Source organism: Sander lucioperca, chromosome 8 (genome assembly GCF_008315115.2).
Source record: "Sander lucioperca isolate FBNREF2018 chromosome 8, SLUC_FBN_1.2, whole genome shotgun sequence".
NCBI classification, from domain to species: Eukaryota; Metazoa; Chordata; class Actinopteri; order Perciformes; family Percidae; genus Sander; species Sander lucioperca.
In genome coordinates this window covers 27,767,767-27,781,114 of record NC_050180.1, presented here as the reverse complement: position 1 = coordinate 27,781,114, position 13,348 = coordinate 27,767,767, and the positions used below count along the sequence as shown (strand labels likewise).

Here is a 13,348-nt window from a genome sequence, read left to right as displayed (position 1 = left end):
GTCCAATGAACGTCGACCAAAGATTATCGATGTAAAACGAAATAAATCACCCCTTCCTGCTTCCGTCTTTGCTTAAGCGAACCGTACATTGAGTTTACCTTTATCATATCAATGGTTCCGACGCTCCTCTCGGCGGCATCGTGTTTTACATACCGCGTGTAACATATTCGTACAGCCCAATGTTTTTATTCAACGTGTTAATGTCTAGGCTATATCATCTAGCTTTATAACATGCCTGGGATTAGCCTCCTACAACGGTTATCATAATGCATTTTTTTAGCAAATGCGCAGTTCTGTAGTAACGTACATTAAGCTTGTAACGGATATCCTTAAACCCTGTTGCAATTTAATAAATGTTATTGATACTGCTGTTTATCGACATTAGCAGATAACTATCTTGTACTAACTGTGCAACAGTTAACTTCGTGCTGTGCTGATAATTTACCGACCGCGCTGAACGCAAAAAGCATGACACCCGTTTTAGTTTGCTGTTATTTTATCTCTAAATATATCTTCTGCATACCACTGAAGACGGAGTCTTATTATATAGTGTGCTTTCTAGAAGTGGAAAGCGCTATAATGCTTGTGTGTAGCTCTGTCAACGAAGGCGTCACAAGGGTTAAATTACACCACCTGTACCTTTTTGGGATTTGAAGTCTGTTTTGCCGGCCATCACAATGACGGCGCATGAAGGAGATTTATCGAAAGAACTACAACCAGCCTACAATCACCTCCTGTGATACCACCGGACAGCTCCTAAGTCCGCCCACCCCTGCCCTCGGCTACAGCTTTCAGGCAGAAAACTTCCTGAATAAGACACAGTCATAACAAAAGGGGTTATTGAAGCAAACAATCGGAGCACCTGCGTCTGTTTTAATTATATCTTTTATAAGTCCACTATTTTATCACCTGGTATGGCGATATAGTGCTAGTTAGCTAATGTTAACGGCGAAGTTGATCACCTGCTTTAAACTGCTAATCTAATTTTAGCGCGTTAACGCTACCTGCAGGTATTGCTGTTCGCTTTTTAACATTATCCCCCACCTTATCGGAACGCTGCTTCTCTTCATTGGCAACAATCTCACCACAGGTAAGTGTCGTGCTGTAACTTTAAACCCTCTCCACCAGCGATATGGTTTTACAGTTAGTTTAAGTGACACACTTGTTGGGGTAACGTTACAGTAGTTATTGCGCTTTATCCTCGCCTCAGTCAGTTACCTGCTACCACAAAGATTGTGTATTTAATCAAGATGGAAAAGAGGTGTCTGCCCCACTTGCCAACACCAATGACTAATCTCAGTGATCTTACTTTCACGACACAGTGACTGCCAAAGTGCGTATCATCCTTTAAGGAAAAATAATATTTTGGTTCAAAATTGCATTAGCCACCAAAGCAAATTCATGGTGCTCGACCTGTTCTTTCTTTCTTTCCTTTCTTTCTTTATTTAGATCCCCATTAGCTACTACATTAAGCAGCAGCTATTCTTCCTGGGGTCTTAACAATTTTTACGAAAATATTAACATCAACGCTGTACAACAATGAAGACAAATACAGAAGTGCACACAACATCTTCTAAATCATCTAACTAACAAACATACACACAACACAACACATATACACTAAACATAAAAACATAACCATAACAATATAAGCTCTTCTATGTACAAAATATTACCACTCACTGGGTGTAATATAAAATCACATTTCAATTGCCATTGCCTGTTATGTAATTTTATCAGTGTAGTCAGTGTGGTCAGCAAAGGGCATAAATCAAAATGCCCCAAATTGCACCCAAGATTTATACGCCAATATTCATATTATATCATTCATTTCTTTTTTCTAATCATTTCCTTTCTCTAACACACACTCACACAAACAGCGCTGATATCAATGCATATAATGATAATAGCAAAAGTGTACTTTTCATTGACTCATATTGACACAAGGTGGTGATTACTGTATGCACTTAAATCTGTACTTATTTTACATTAAAATGTAAAAAGGTTATGAACTAATTACTAATTTGTGCTCCCCAAATCTTGTAAATTTGTGTAGTTTAGTTTGTGTTGATGCAAGGGTCACAGTAGAGAGCTCTAAGTGCCCTGATGGCTTTAAACTCAAATAGATGGTAATGAGCCAGACATGCAAAACTCTGGTTGTGAACTTTATGCCATTTGCTGTTGTGGCGACAACAACTGGTTTTTCAATTAGTAATGAAGAATTGTAATGGTTCGCACAAATGACTCAGAAAGTTGCCTAAAAGACCTTTGTCCTGACAGGCATTTTGCAGGTGTAACTATTCTAACTAACTAACTATTCTGTGCCATTTAGGTGAGCCATAATGCACAATACCAGAACCCTGTTTCAGGCACACCTACATATAATGCAGTCTTTATGATCATTTGTTACACCTGGGTTTGATAAGTTGAAATTTCCACTAGGGGAAAGGTTTATTATGTATAGATGCATAGCTTGAAATATGGGTCCTATACACAGATACTATTGTTACCCCTCCTTTCCAGTCTTCACAGCTTACTTCATCCTAGACAGATCTTTACACATCAATTTAGAAGCATTGAATAAACCCTAATTGAACAATTGTCTAAAACCTCCAGGACCAGTTCTTCCTCAGCCATTGTTTGTTGTGTGACACGTTTACAGCATCTAATGTGACGCCATTCTTCATTCTACTGATCATACAACAGTCAGATCATTTATCCTTAATTGATAAATTCAACCTTAATTTAATTTGTTTTATGAGTTATCATAGATTTCATTAAGAGATTTTCCACACCTTACCACTGTTATCACCTGTTGTCCCTTATTCAAAATCTGACCAAGGAGGACACTATTGTTTTTGTCTGCACAGGAAATCTAAAAAATTGTACACATATGTATTTATTTTGCACATATGTTAGATGTAAACTTATTTCCATGTTGGGCCAAGGAAAACCCAGTCTAGCCTATATTTAATATACATCTGAGGACCTTCATCTGTACATCAATTGAATTGTGTTGCTAGGAAACACCGTGGATCCATTTTATTTTTTGTCAGGTCTCTGGGATTATGAAAGAAGGAGAGGACACCACACATAATAATGAAACACTGGAAAACATCTGCCACAATTGACTGTGTTAAAATGAATTTCTTAGAATTCAGATGGATTCAAATACATTTGGTTTGTCGTTATCTCTTTTGGCAAAAATTAGTTTATAAAAATTGTACTGAGAGGTTTATGCCTCGACACAGAGGTCCAGGGTTCGAATCCGACCTGTGACGATTTCCTGCATGTCTTCCCCCTCTCTCTCCCCTTTCTCACCTAGCTGTCCTGTCAAAAATTAAAGGTGGAAAAGCCCAAAAAATAATCAATTTTTTTTTTTTTTATCTCAGTTTCTATTCTCTGTTTAACTTAAAGAGTAACTTAACACCCCATGAAAAATAACAGAAGAATCTAGTCTTTGCTGACATTCTGTGGATTAACATCTCACCTTGCTGCAGTGTTGTACAGGTGTGTTACTGTTGGGTGTGGTTACAGGTGCAACCAAACACTCTTTTGACTACACCAAAACAGGGCTATCAGTGATACTGGGTTAAAGCCTAGAGAAGGGCTATTTGTAACCACATCCGTGGTTGTCTCCCAGTGGTAGCTGTTTTGGAATGCCTATATAAGGACACTGACTACGTTTACATGCACATAATATTCTGTTTTTTGCCCTTATTCCGAAAAAGACAATATTCCGACTAAGCTGTTAACATGGCTAATGAAAGTAAACATTCCACTAATATAGCTCCTTCAACCACCTTTCGCCTTCCGACCAGAGATGTGGGCTTTTCTTTTAAAGCAGCTATATACTATCGGCCGTCGGACAGTCTGGCGAGGTCAGTGACTCGAGTCTGTTCGGTGTGTTCAGTGCCGTCGTCCGTTGGAGGAGCTGTCGGCCTTCATTTTCGCCAACCTGACATGCTCAGTCGGAGACAGGGCAGTCGGGACTCACTCGGAAATGGCAAGCGGGATGAGCGTGACTAAGCCTCTCAAAATATGACGACAATCTTTTAAACTGACCTTTGTTGATCTGAAATGAAGACAGATTCAGCAACTGCATGGCCTATTTCTCGCTTAAAATGTTTTCAGAAACAAGTTTCAGTGAACTATTTTAGTACAATATGAGATCGTATTCTGAACAAGCCGCCATGACAGCCTGTCTTTGAATTTCCGGAGAAAACAAACCCACGTGAAGCGTTCGTCCAATCAGCTGCCGGTTTTCATTTTTTGGGCGACAATACTGATTAGCGCCGCCTGCTTTTATGGAGACGCATTACGAGGCACTTTTTTGACCAACTCGGGGAGACTGATCAGTCCAACTGCCTTTTCTGCCAACGGTCGGCCGTCTGGTTGGTGTGGAACTGCCTTTAGGCATGCATCTCTACCCCAGACTTGTAAACTGTTGGTTTGTGTACAACACATTTTTACATTATCTGTATCAAATTCGGAATTTTGTCATATTCGGAATAATAGTTGAATAATAGTGTGTATTGAAACATACTTTACACTTTACTTAAAGGTATCTACATAAGAGTGACATGACACTGTTATGAATGTGTCATTGATATTATAAACATTATAAACAAGTCATATATGTTTATGACATAATGCTTCTTTTAGTAAGTGTCATTCGGTTTTTGTCATCAAGTTATGGTTTGGGTTAGGGTTAGGGTTCATGTGTCATGACAGTGTCATGTCACTCTTATGTAGATACCTTCAAGTAAAGTGTTACCAAACATACTCACTGACTGATCCTCCTCTCATAATCCTAGTCAGTCTTGATATTAGGAAACACTTGACCTGAGAATAACCTTAAAGGTCCAATGTGTAGGAATTTTTCCCATCTAGCGATGAGATCATATATCGCAATCAGCTCTCTCGCACCACGCAGTTCAAAGTACGTATTACAGCTACGGTAGCCTTCACGCTTCAAAAAGCTGGTCTCTTGCTCTTTTCAATATCCTTTTTCTTTTCCTGGGCGAAGAAGACTCCTGTTCCTGAAATTTGGATTTTGAATACATGTTGGTCCTCCATGTTTCCTTCTTCAAACTTGCCGGGGCCGGGAAGCTACGATACCTATTAGCAGCATTAGCAGCACCTGTGAGTTTATCATGTGATTGCGAAAACGTGAAAGGCGGAGCAGTATGTCCTGTATGTCCCTTACCGGCTAACGTATTTCAAGATGGCACATGAATATGGAGCGTCTACCCCAGTTCATGCGAATGCAAATGTAAAATTTCAAGCCAAAAGGAATACTTGGAATTGATGGTGGTGGTAAATATTCATGAAAAAGGACAAGTTTGTGAACGGGCAACACAGATTACTAAACTAAACACGTTACACACTAGACCTTTAATGTTTGTGTAATTGTGGGTATCAAGGGACAAAACAACACATCTACTAAACCTAGTTGCAGTTATAAAGGACTATAAAGTCACTGTCAGATCTTCATGTGGTGACTCACTGGATTCTTGAAAAGAGGAGGCACACACATAAAGACAGACTTGGTATGTAAGTGCGTGTCCCTGCCTGACAATAAATGATCTCTTGTACGATCAGTAGAATGAAGATTGGCGTCATATATTAGATGCTGTAAAAGTGTCACACAACAAACAATGGCTGAGGAAGAACTGGTCTTGGAGGTTTTAGACACAGACAGAACAAAGGCCAATGAAAGAGGATATCATAGATATTTCTATCTAATTTAAACCACCAGGATTCACTGCTTCCTTATGACAAGATTGAGGTAGAACATCACTGAATATACTGTATACGCCAATGTTCTATATTTATCACAGTTTTTATTGCAGCAATAATATTGGAAAGGGTGTTCCTTATTCAGGTATGACTCATGCCAGTTTTGTCCCCATTGCACCCAGTGGAACAGTAAAGCACACACCCCTCGGCAGTGTGGCTGTTATGTGATGATCATGTCTGTGACTGAAAGGCTTTTTGGAAAGTGGTACACATTGGATTTTATGACATGTAATGGAAAGGAATAAAGCTGGTGCATTGTTGGCATTATTATAAAATTGATTTCATGAATTTATTCCATCTTTGACTAAATATATTTTCTGTCGCCTCTGTTCAATGCAAGAACATTTGAATACACCTTATTGAAGTTGTTTAAATTGATTACTGATTGTAACCATGGTCATTTCTGTCCACCACCATCTATCTCTCCTTGCTTGTTCACCTGTCCTGTCTTCTTCTTCTTCTTCTTCTTCAGGGCCCCGTCTGCTCCCATTCTGTCAGCCTCCGTGAGTGATTGAATGAGGTGAAACTGGCAGTGGACAAGCACACACACAAAGGGCCATTGATTGGTCAAGGATGACCATGGAAGATATGAAGAATGAAGCCGACACCGCCTCAATAGTCTCTATGGCTCTCTACACTGTGATGTATCCCGTCTTCAACCAGGTAAAGAAAATGGAGTAAGAAATGTGGATGAGACTTGTGATAAATATTCAGGTCAAGCAGAGGAGGTTGTAATGTGCATTTTTATGAAAATGTTAGTGGAGGTTTAACTGAATGGGATTCTGTGCAAGGTTCAAATGTTTATGGTGTAGCAGAATAGAAACAAGGGAATAGTAGATGTTGAATGTTGCTTGTTAAAGTTTACTCTGTTAGCATGCTATCACGCTAACCGAGTTGGTCAACATTATACCTGCAGTGACAAAGCATCTTAGCTTTGTCACTGTGAGGTTATTAGCATGCGGATGTTAGCATTTAGCTCAAAGCACCACTGTGCTTAAGTACAGCTTCATGGAGCCGCTAACATGGCTCAACAAAGTCTTGCAAAGCAAGTCTTGTTTTCAGTTCTGTGGCTAAGCATTCGGAAAAATGTACAAATCCAAAATTGAAAACCATCAAATACACAAACACAAGAGTTTCAAAAGGTGCAAATGTTACATCAAAAGTGACCTGACAAAGAAAATGAATAGGGGATACTATATGTGGTAGTACATACTTGAAAACAAATCAATTAGCCTCATTTATCAAACAAATTACATACCACTTTGTACTGAAATCAATTTAAAACTTAAATCTATGATCTATATAGGCCAATGCAGATACTTAAAGTACAGGACTATTTCATTTTGTACCACAGATGAATGTGAGTGTGTGAGTGTGTGTTGCTACTGGCTTATGTTTGTGTGTGTCTGTGTATTACAACTTGCAGTTGGAGAAAGTCAACCTATCAGCAGCGCAGACCTTGAGAGCAGCTATTATAAAGGTAAAAAAATAACCTTTTTCTTTTGTTAGTTTGAGATGAACTGTCATGCTCTGTCCATACTATTTTCTTTTAAATACTTTTAGACTATCATCTTTCTGTTGATTTATACATTTAAAACATTTAATGCCACATAGGGCCAAGGCTGACTGTGATTACTGTCAGTGCAGCTGTATGTTTGTGTGTTTCAAGGCAGAGAAGGAGAACCCAGGTCTGACCCAGGACATTGTTATGAAAATACTGGAGAAGAAGAATGTAAAAATTGACTATAATGAGTCTCTACTCCGCATGGCAGACGATGTGGAAGGTAGGATGCTTGGTTAATGGTGCATGCAAAGAGAGGAGGAGGGTGTACTAGGGGTGTGTCACATAGGACAACCATACAAGAGTACCAGCAGTAGGTCAAATAATAATAAGAAATAAGAAAGACATATTAACCTGGCCAACATTAACTTTCTCCCAGGACATACACAACACTGACCATATTGCTCAAGGACACTTTAGCAAGCAGAATGATTACCAACCTAGCTTTGTCTGGGTTTTTTGTTATGCCCATGCCCATATGCCATCAGCCCAATTATCCACTAGGGGGAGCTGTTTCTCCACAAATCAACTGCGCTCCCTGTTCTCAAATGTTCCTTCGTTTCTGTCTGTAATTGAATTCCTTGTGCCGTGTACAGTGATTGATGGTAGTAATGAATTCACATGTACCTCCTGCATGGCACAGCCCAAGTTCTGCCTTAATCCTGCCTTCACTTAACAAACTAAACACTGTCACTGTAAAGCGTGTGCACACACATTCACACACACACAATCAATCTTGTATTTATTTCATACAGTTGCACTCTAGACCACCATTATTAATTGCTTAATTTCAGTGTCCCCTGCAGCTATTTGCACGTGTGTTGACGTGCCCATCCCGGAGGAGTTTGTGATCACTATTTTTCTCATCCTCTCGGTGTTTTCAGAGTTCATGATTGACAGACGAGAGCCAGAGTTCCAGGAGCTGAACGAGAGGGCCCGAGCTCTGAAGCACATCCTCAGCACCATACCAGATGAGATCAATGACAGAGTAGGCTTCCTACAGTCCATCAAGTAAGACAGCTGTGTGTGTGTGTGTGTGTGTGTGTGTGTGTGTGTGTGTGTGTGTGTGTGTGTGTGTGTGTGTGTGTGTGTGTAAAATATACACTAGTACAATATAAAGGTTTCAGTCTAACTTCTTGTATTAATTGTATACATTTTCCAGAAAATGTCTTGAGGACTTTTGACAACCATTCCAGTGGGATTAAAATTGTTTTCTTTCATAGTTACATAAAAACAAAAAAAGATTTTTGGTGAAGCAACAAGGCGCAATTGAATACAAAGTCAAGGGAAAGACATGTGTGGGTGCGAAAAGATGCAAATTTGCTCTATGCAGTGTAATGGGAGTAAGACGAGTTAAAAATCTTTCAGTAGTTCCTGGGGAGGCTTAAGGTCAGTCTGAGTCAAAACAAACCCACACACAGACATGCACACTCCACACAATTGGGGTCAGTGCATATGTTGCTAGCTAGAGCTACATGTAGCTGTACATAATGTGTTTGGGGTGAATTAGTCTGACTGGGATAAAGCCTGCACCGGGCCGCCGCCTATTTCAGCCGGCATTCCCCTCCCCTTCCCGAATCTCTGCTATCTATTTTGCATGTGCACTGTTGCTGCATCCGGGGCTTAGTGTCTCCCAAGACAATTGTGATTGGTTTAAAGAAATCCAAACAAGCCAGAAAGTTATTTTTCCCCTATCCCAGAATGTTAAGTCGTGCAGCCAGACTTTTCTCCAGCGCAAAATAATGTCAACTCAAAGGTCCACTAAGGAGTTTCCAACCCCATCTCTCAGTCTTTATCAGCCAGTGGAACTAGCTAAGGTGTGAGCCAATGGCCCAAATTTAGTTATCAAATCATTGATCTTAGTATCAGACCTTAGATATATTAGTAATGACAAAACTGTAAGGTTCCCGCATGCGCACACACACACACACACACACACACACACACACACACACACACACACACACACACACACACACACACACACACACACACACACACACACACACACACACACACACACACACACGTTGACGTTTCATTTCCTTGGCCCACTTTGCCATTATTTTTGATCAAATTCAATACTCTCGGTGAGTCACTGCTTAAGTTACTTACCCAGCAGAGGGCTTAGAAATGAAGTCAATTCAAAAGGAATACTGAAAAATTATAGTTATGAAACGGCAGATTTCAAGTGCATACGAGGGGAGAAAAAGTTGAAGGTGAAAGCATGCTCAGGAGAAAAGGGGAAGAAAGGCAGACAACGAGCAGGATCAAGGAACTTGCAGTTATCAGGGTATCGCTGCCTGACAAAAACAGCTAGATTTTGAGATGTTATTTTAACATGCACTTATTTGTGTGTGTCATCCACAGAGACATTGCCAGTGCCATCAAGGAGCTGCTAGACACGGTTAATACAGTCTTCAGGAAATACCAGTATCAGAATAGACGGGTAAGTAGATACATAACGAAGAAGAAATGCATTCACACAAGCATAGTTTCTGTAAAATATGAGGAGCTAAAAGGCTGTCTTTATTTATTGGCTAGGCACTGGAACAGCAGAAGAAAGAGTTTGTGAAATACTCCAAGAGCTTCAGTGTCACTCTCAAAACCTACTTCAGAGATGGAAAGTATGACACTGTTTTAGGTTTATTCTGTTTTGTCTGTTTTTCTTCCTTTTCTGTCTTCTCACTGACTTGTTCAGCCTTTTCATTTTCATATGCACACACAGCTGCCAACACATTTAATAGCTGTACACGCACATGACAGCATGCCTAAACAATCGTGCGCACACACACACACACACACACACACACACACACACACACACACACACACACACACACACACACACACACAAACACTGTCACCACCATGTAAATGGTTGTCGTTTGATCACAGACCCACTTCTATCAAATCCACCATTGCTGAATAATTCCCTTGACCCATTTCCTGTGCATTCATCTTGGCTTGTATTCTCTGGAGCCTGACATTCTCCATTCCAGCCATATCAAAGTGTTTCCTGGATCAATCCTAATATTGTTGCCATGGTTTCTTTGCTGTATGGTTGACACGTGTGTCCTTGTGTCTCTGTCACGGTTGTTTCCAGAGTGACAAACGTGTTTGTCAGCGCCAACCGGCTCACCCACCAAACCAACATGATACTGCAGGCCTTCAAGACTGTGGTGTAGCAGCTCGAGAAGACACACACACACACACACACACACACACACACACACACACACACACACACACACACATACACTTTTTATTAGAGAATAGGTGATATGAGGCTTTGTAATTTGTAAAGACATTTTATTATTTTGGGCAGTATAATTTATAATTCTGTGGCTTTGAGTAGAGATCATGTAGTTTGAGGTTCAAAGCAAATCAGGTTGACCGTAATTGTCAGGGATTTTTTACTCTCTTTTATGTTTTTCTTTTATCAGATTCTGAAGTTGATATTTCTTTGTTCCTTTAACTATTGCCCTCTCCGCTCAGTGCTCTGTAGTTCTTAAAAAGTTGAGGAAAAATGTGATTATTTCTCATGTCCTTAAAAGTTTGGTAATTGCAAGTACAAAAAAGTACAATGAAAAAAAGACATTTCCACATTTTTTTGCAATTGTCATTTTTCTATTGCAAAACATAATCTTGATCTACACAGTGGTATCACATACTTTGCAGTAATAATTTGGTACCATCAGCATACATCATATTCAACTTAAATCTGTCAAGAAACCAAGATCTGGAGAAATGTCCAGGAATTTAAAATGAAGACTGTGTTCACTGTCTGCTTTCTTTGTCCTGTACTGTTCTAGTGTGCACTGTTCACCCAGTGCATCATAAACACAACCTATCCAGGTGAGCAGCTGTGCCGTCTTTCTTTTTGCTTTATGAGTACATGCGAAGTGTTCACGTTTACTGTCTACTAACAGTTGATAGTAGAGCTGTACCAATACCAGTATCGGTATCGGCTCCGATACTGCCTAAACCGCTGGTATCGGTATCGGGAAGTACTGGAGTTTATGCACCAATCCGATACCACGTAATAAAGCCCTAAAGAAAATCTACGTTAAAGTAGTTTATTTATGTTCTTTTTCCGTTATAACTGACTGTCAAACTGCTTAATAAAAGAAAGTTCTGTGGCGTTAATTGTTTGTGTTTGTTCATGTTTCACATTTTAACCTGAGCCAGACCGACAACAAAGATAGAAATAATATCACATCCATACAGGGATAGTAGTATACAGTTGTTAAAACATAATAAAATATATGACACACTGGTATCGGATCGGTACTCTGTATCGGGAAGCAAAAAATGGCATCGGGCCATCTCTAATTGTTAGTCCAATATATAAAAGAACACAGGGCTTTTTTTAATGATAGGTGATCACAGATGCAAAATAAGATGACCTGGTCTAAATCTTATTCATCTACTGGGGATTTTTTTTTTTTTTTTATGGGACCCTTTAAAATAATATCTACTTGTGAGATGAGGTGTGAGCAATTCAACCACAGTGATTTGTCCTTCTCTGATTTAAAGGGTTTTTACAGAACTGAAAAGGTAAAGGTATTAAGTTTTTCACAAGAAAAAAAGTAAATCTAATTTTGTGTGAATTACTTTTTTTATCCTGTATTTATCCAAAAATGAAAATCCACTATGAAAATCTTTTATTTGTTTGCTGGTGATTTTTTTTTTTTTTTTTAAATGTGGCATACATAACCAGAGATGGCAGGATACCACACTGAGATCATTCCAGCCAAGCTATCACTGTGTTTGATCAGAGATTTTTTTTCAGAAATCCACCAACATCTGTTTCAATGTCAGATACTTTACATCAATGAACAACTCCTTTTGTTTTGTACCACAATCTCACATGGGGAAGTGAGAGAGCACAGCTGCAATCGTGGGCACAACATAGTGCTCAAAACAGGTTGGCTTCTAGTGTCTATTCAAAAGTTGTAGGTCATTACAACAAACTGCAGAAGAAGACTTGGTTTGAGAAAGAAGGTACAATGGAACATCAATAATTCTCAGACTGAAAAAGTGTAACAATTACAGTGACTGAGGGCGGGTATTTCTTGCAACTTCTAGATTTAAAGATATGAATCTATCAAACAACACAATCTTAAATTGATGGTTGCCGACTTATTTGAATTTGATCCATATTTCAAAGAATTTGATGCAGCAGATCTTGAATAAGCCTTGATTTATATAAATGTGTTTGACCATCATTTCTCTTTCTGTCTTTCTGTAATGGCCATGACCATGACAACATTCTTTGAAACAAATGTAAATACAATTCTCTTAAACAAGAGTCATGAAGAGTGTTGAAAAAGCATTTTTCTTTTTATTGGAAATTAAGAGTCATTTGAGAAAGATTTTCAAAAGTGGGTCTCTCATCAGATTTGCATTGTTGTATGAAAGTGCTTCATTTCCGCTCAGTTTCCATTGCGTTTTCTCTTTTCCCATGCACCTCTTTCCTTCCAATATTAAGATCCGTACCATTTGTTCCCCCGATTCCAGCAACTTCATTCTTCTCCCTGTATAATAGTGGATTTTCCATGGTGGATTTGTGGTGGGCTATTTTGGGCACTGTACTGGCTTCTACATGCACCACTGTAATCCAATTGTGATAGTGTTAATTTTCAAAGCTTTATTATTGAAATGGCTGAGACCTAATTTTCTGATCCTGTCACCGTTGACGACCGCTGTAATCAGCTAATTCAAGTTATTCCAGGCCATTAAATCACTTGCAGGGATTGGTCGTGGTCACTGAAGCAGCAGGGAGGGAAACGATAATATCTGCGTTGGATATATAGCTTTTGTGTGCATTCATGCTTGCAGTCATACAGTCATATCTATTTGTCTCAGTTTAAAAAAAAAAAATCCCAGAGGAGACTTTCTTTCCTCTTTTTGTGTGCGTCAATGAGTGACCCACAGGAAGTCCTTTCAAAGGCATTTGAATGGCACTATAAAGCTCTGGTG

At 39.3% G+C, this 13,348-nt stretch overlaps 1 protein-coding gene across 2 annotated transcripts; it reads left to right on the top strand.

The window, feature by feature from the left end:
- The first annotated feature begins 110 nt into the window (after positions 1-110).
- Positions 111-11,225, top strand: pdcd10a (programmed cell death 10a). Of its 2 annotated transcripts, none has more exons than XM_031290800.2 (8): positions 111-1,090; positions 6,301-6,465; positions 7,229-7,282; positions 7,472-7,586; positions 8,248-8,374; positions 9,734-9,812; positions 9,908-9,990; positions 10,470-11,225. In XM_031290800.2, the coding sequence occupies exons 2-8, from the start codon at positions 6,376-6,378 to the stop codon at positions 10,549-10,551; spliced, it is 630 nt and encodes a 209-aa protein (XP_031146660.1). In that variant the 5' UTR covers positions 111-1,090; positions 6,301-6,375; the 3' UTR covers positions 10,552-11,225. The 2 variants fall into 2 exon arrangements, with proteins under 2 accessions (XP_031146660.1, XP_031146661.1); XM_031290801.2 differs by having other exon boundaries at positions 6,275-6,465.
- Positions 11,226-13,348: the final 2,123 nt, after the last annotated feature.

What these genes read in the sequence shown, in the direction of transcription:
- pdcd10a (XM_031290800.2), top strand. Translation starts at nt 6,376, where the DNA reads ATGACCATGGAAGATATGAAGAATGAAGCCGACACCGCCTCAATAGTC. An exon ending in CATGGCAGACGATGTGGAAG is followed by an intron (nt 7,587 to 8,247) that starts GTAGGATGCTTG and finishes CGGTGTTTTCAG; the next exon opens with AGTTCATGATTGACAGACGA. An exon ending in ACCAGTATCAGAATAGACGG is followed by an intron (nt 9,813 to 9,907) that starts GTAAGTAGATAC and finishes TTTATTGGCTAG; the next exon opens with GCACTGGAACAGCAGAAGAA.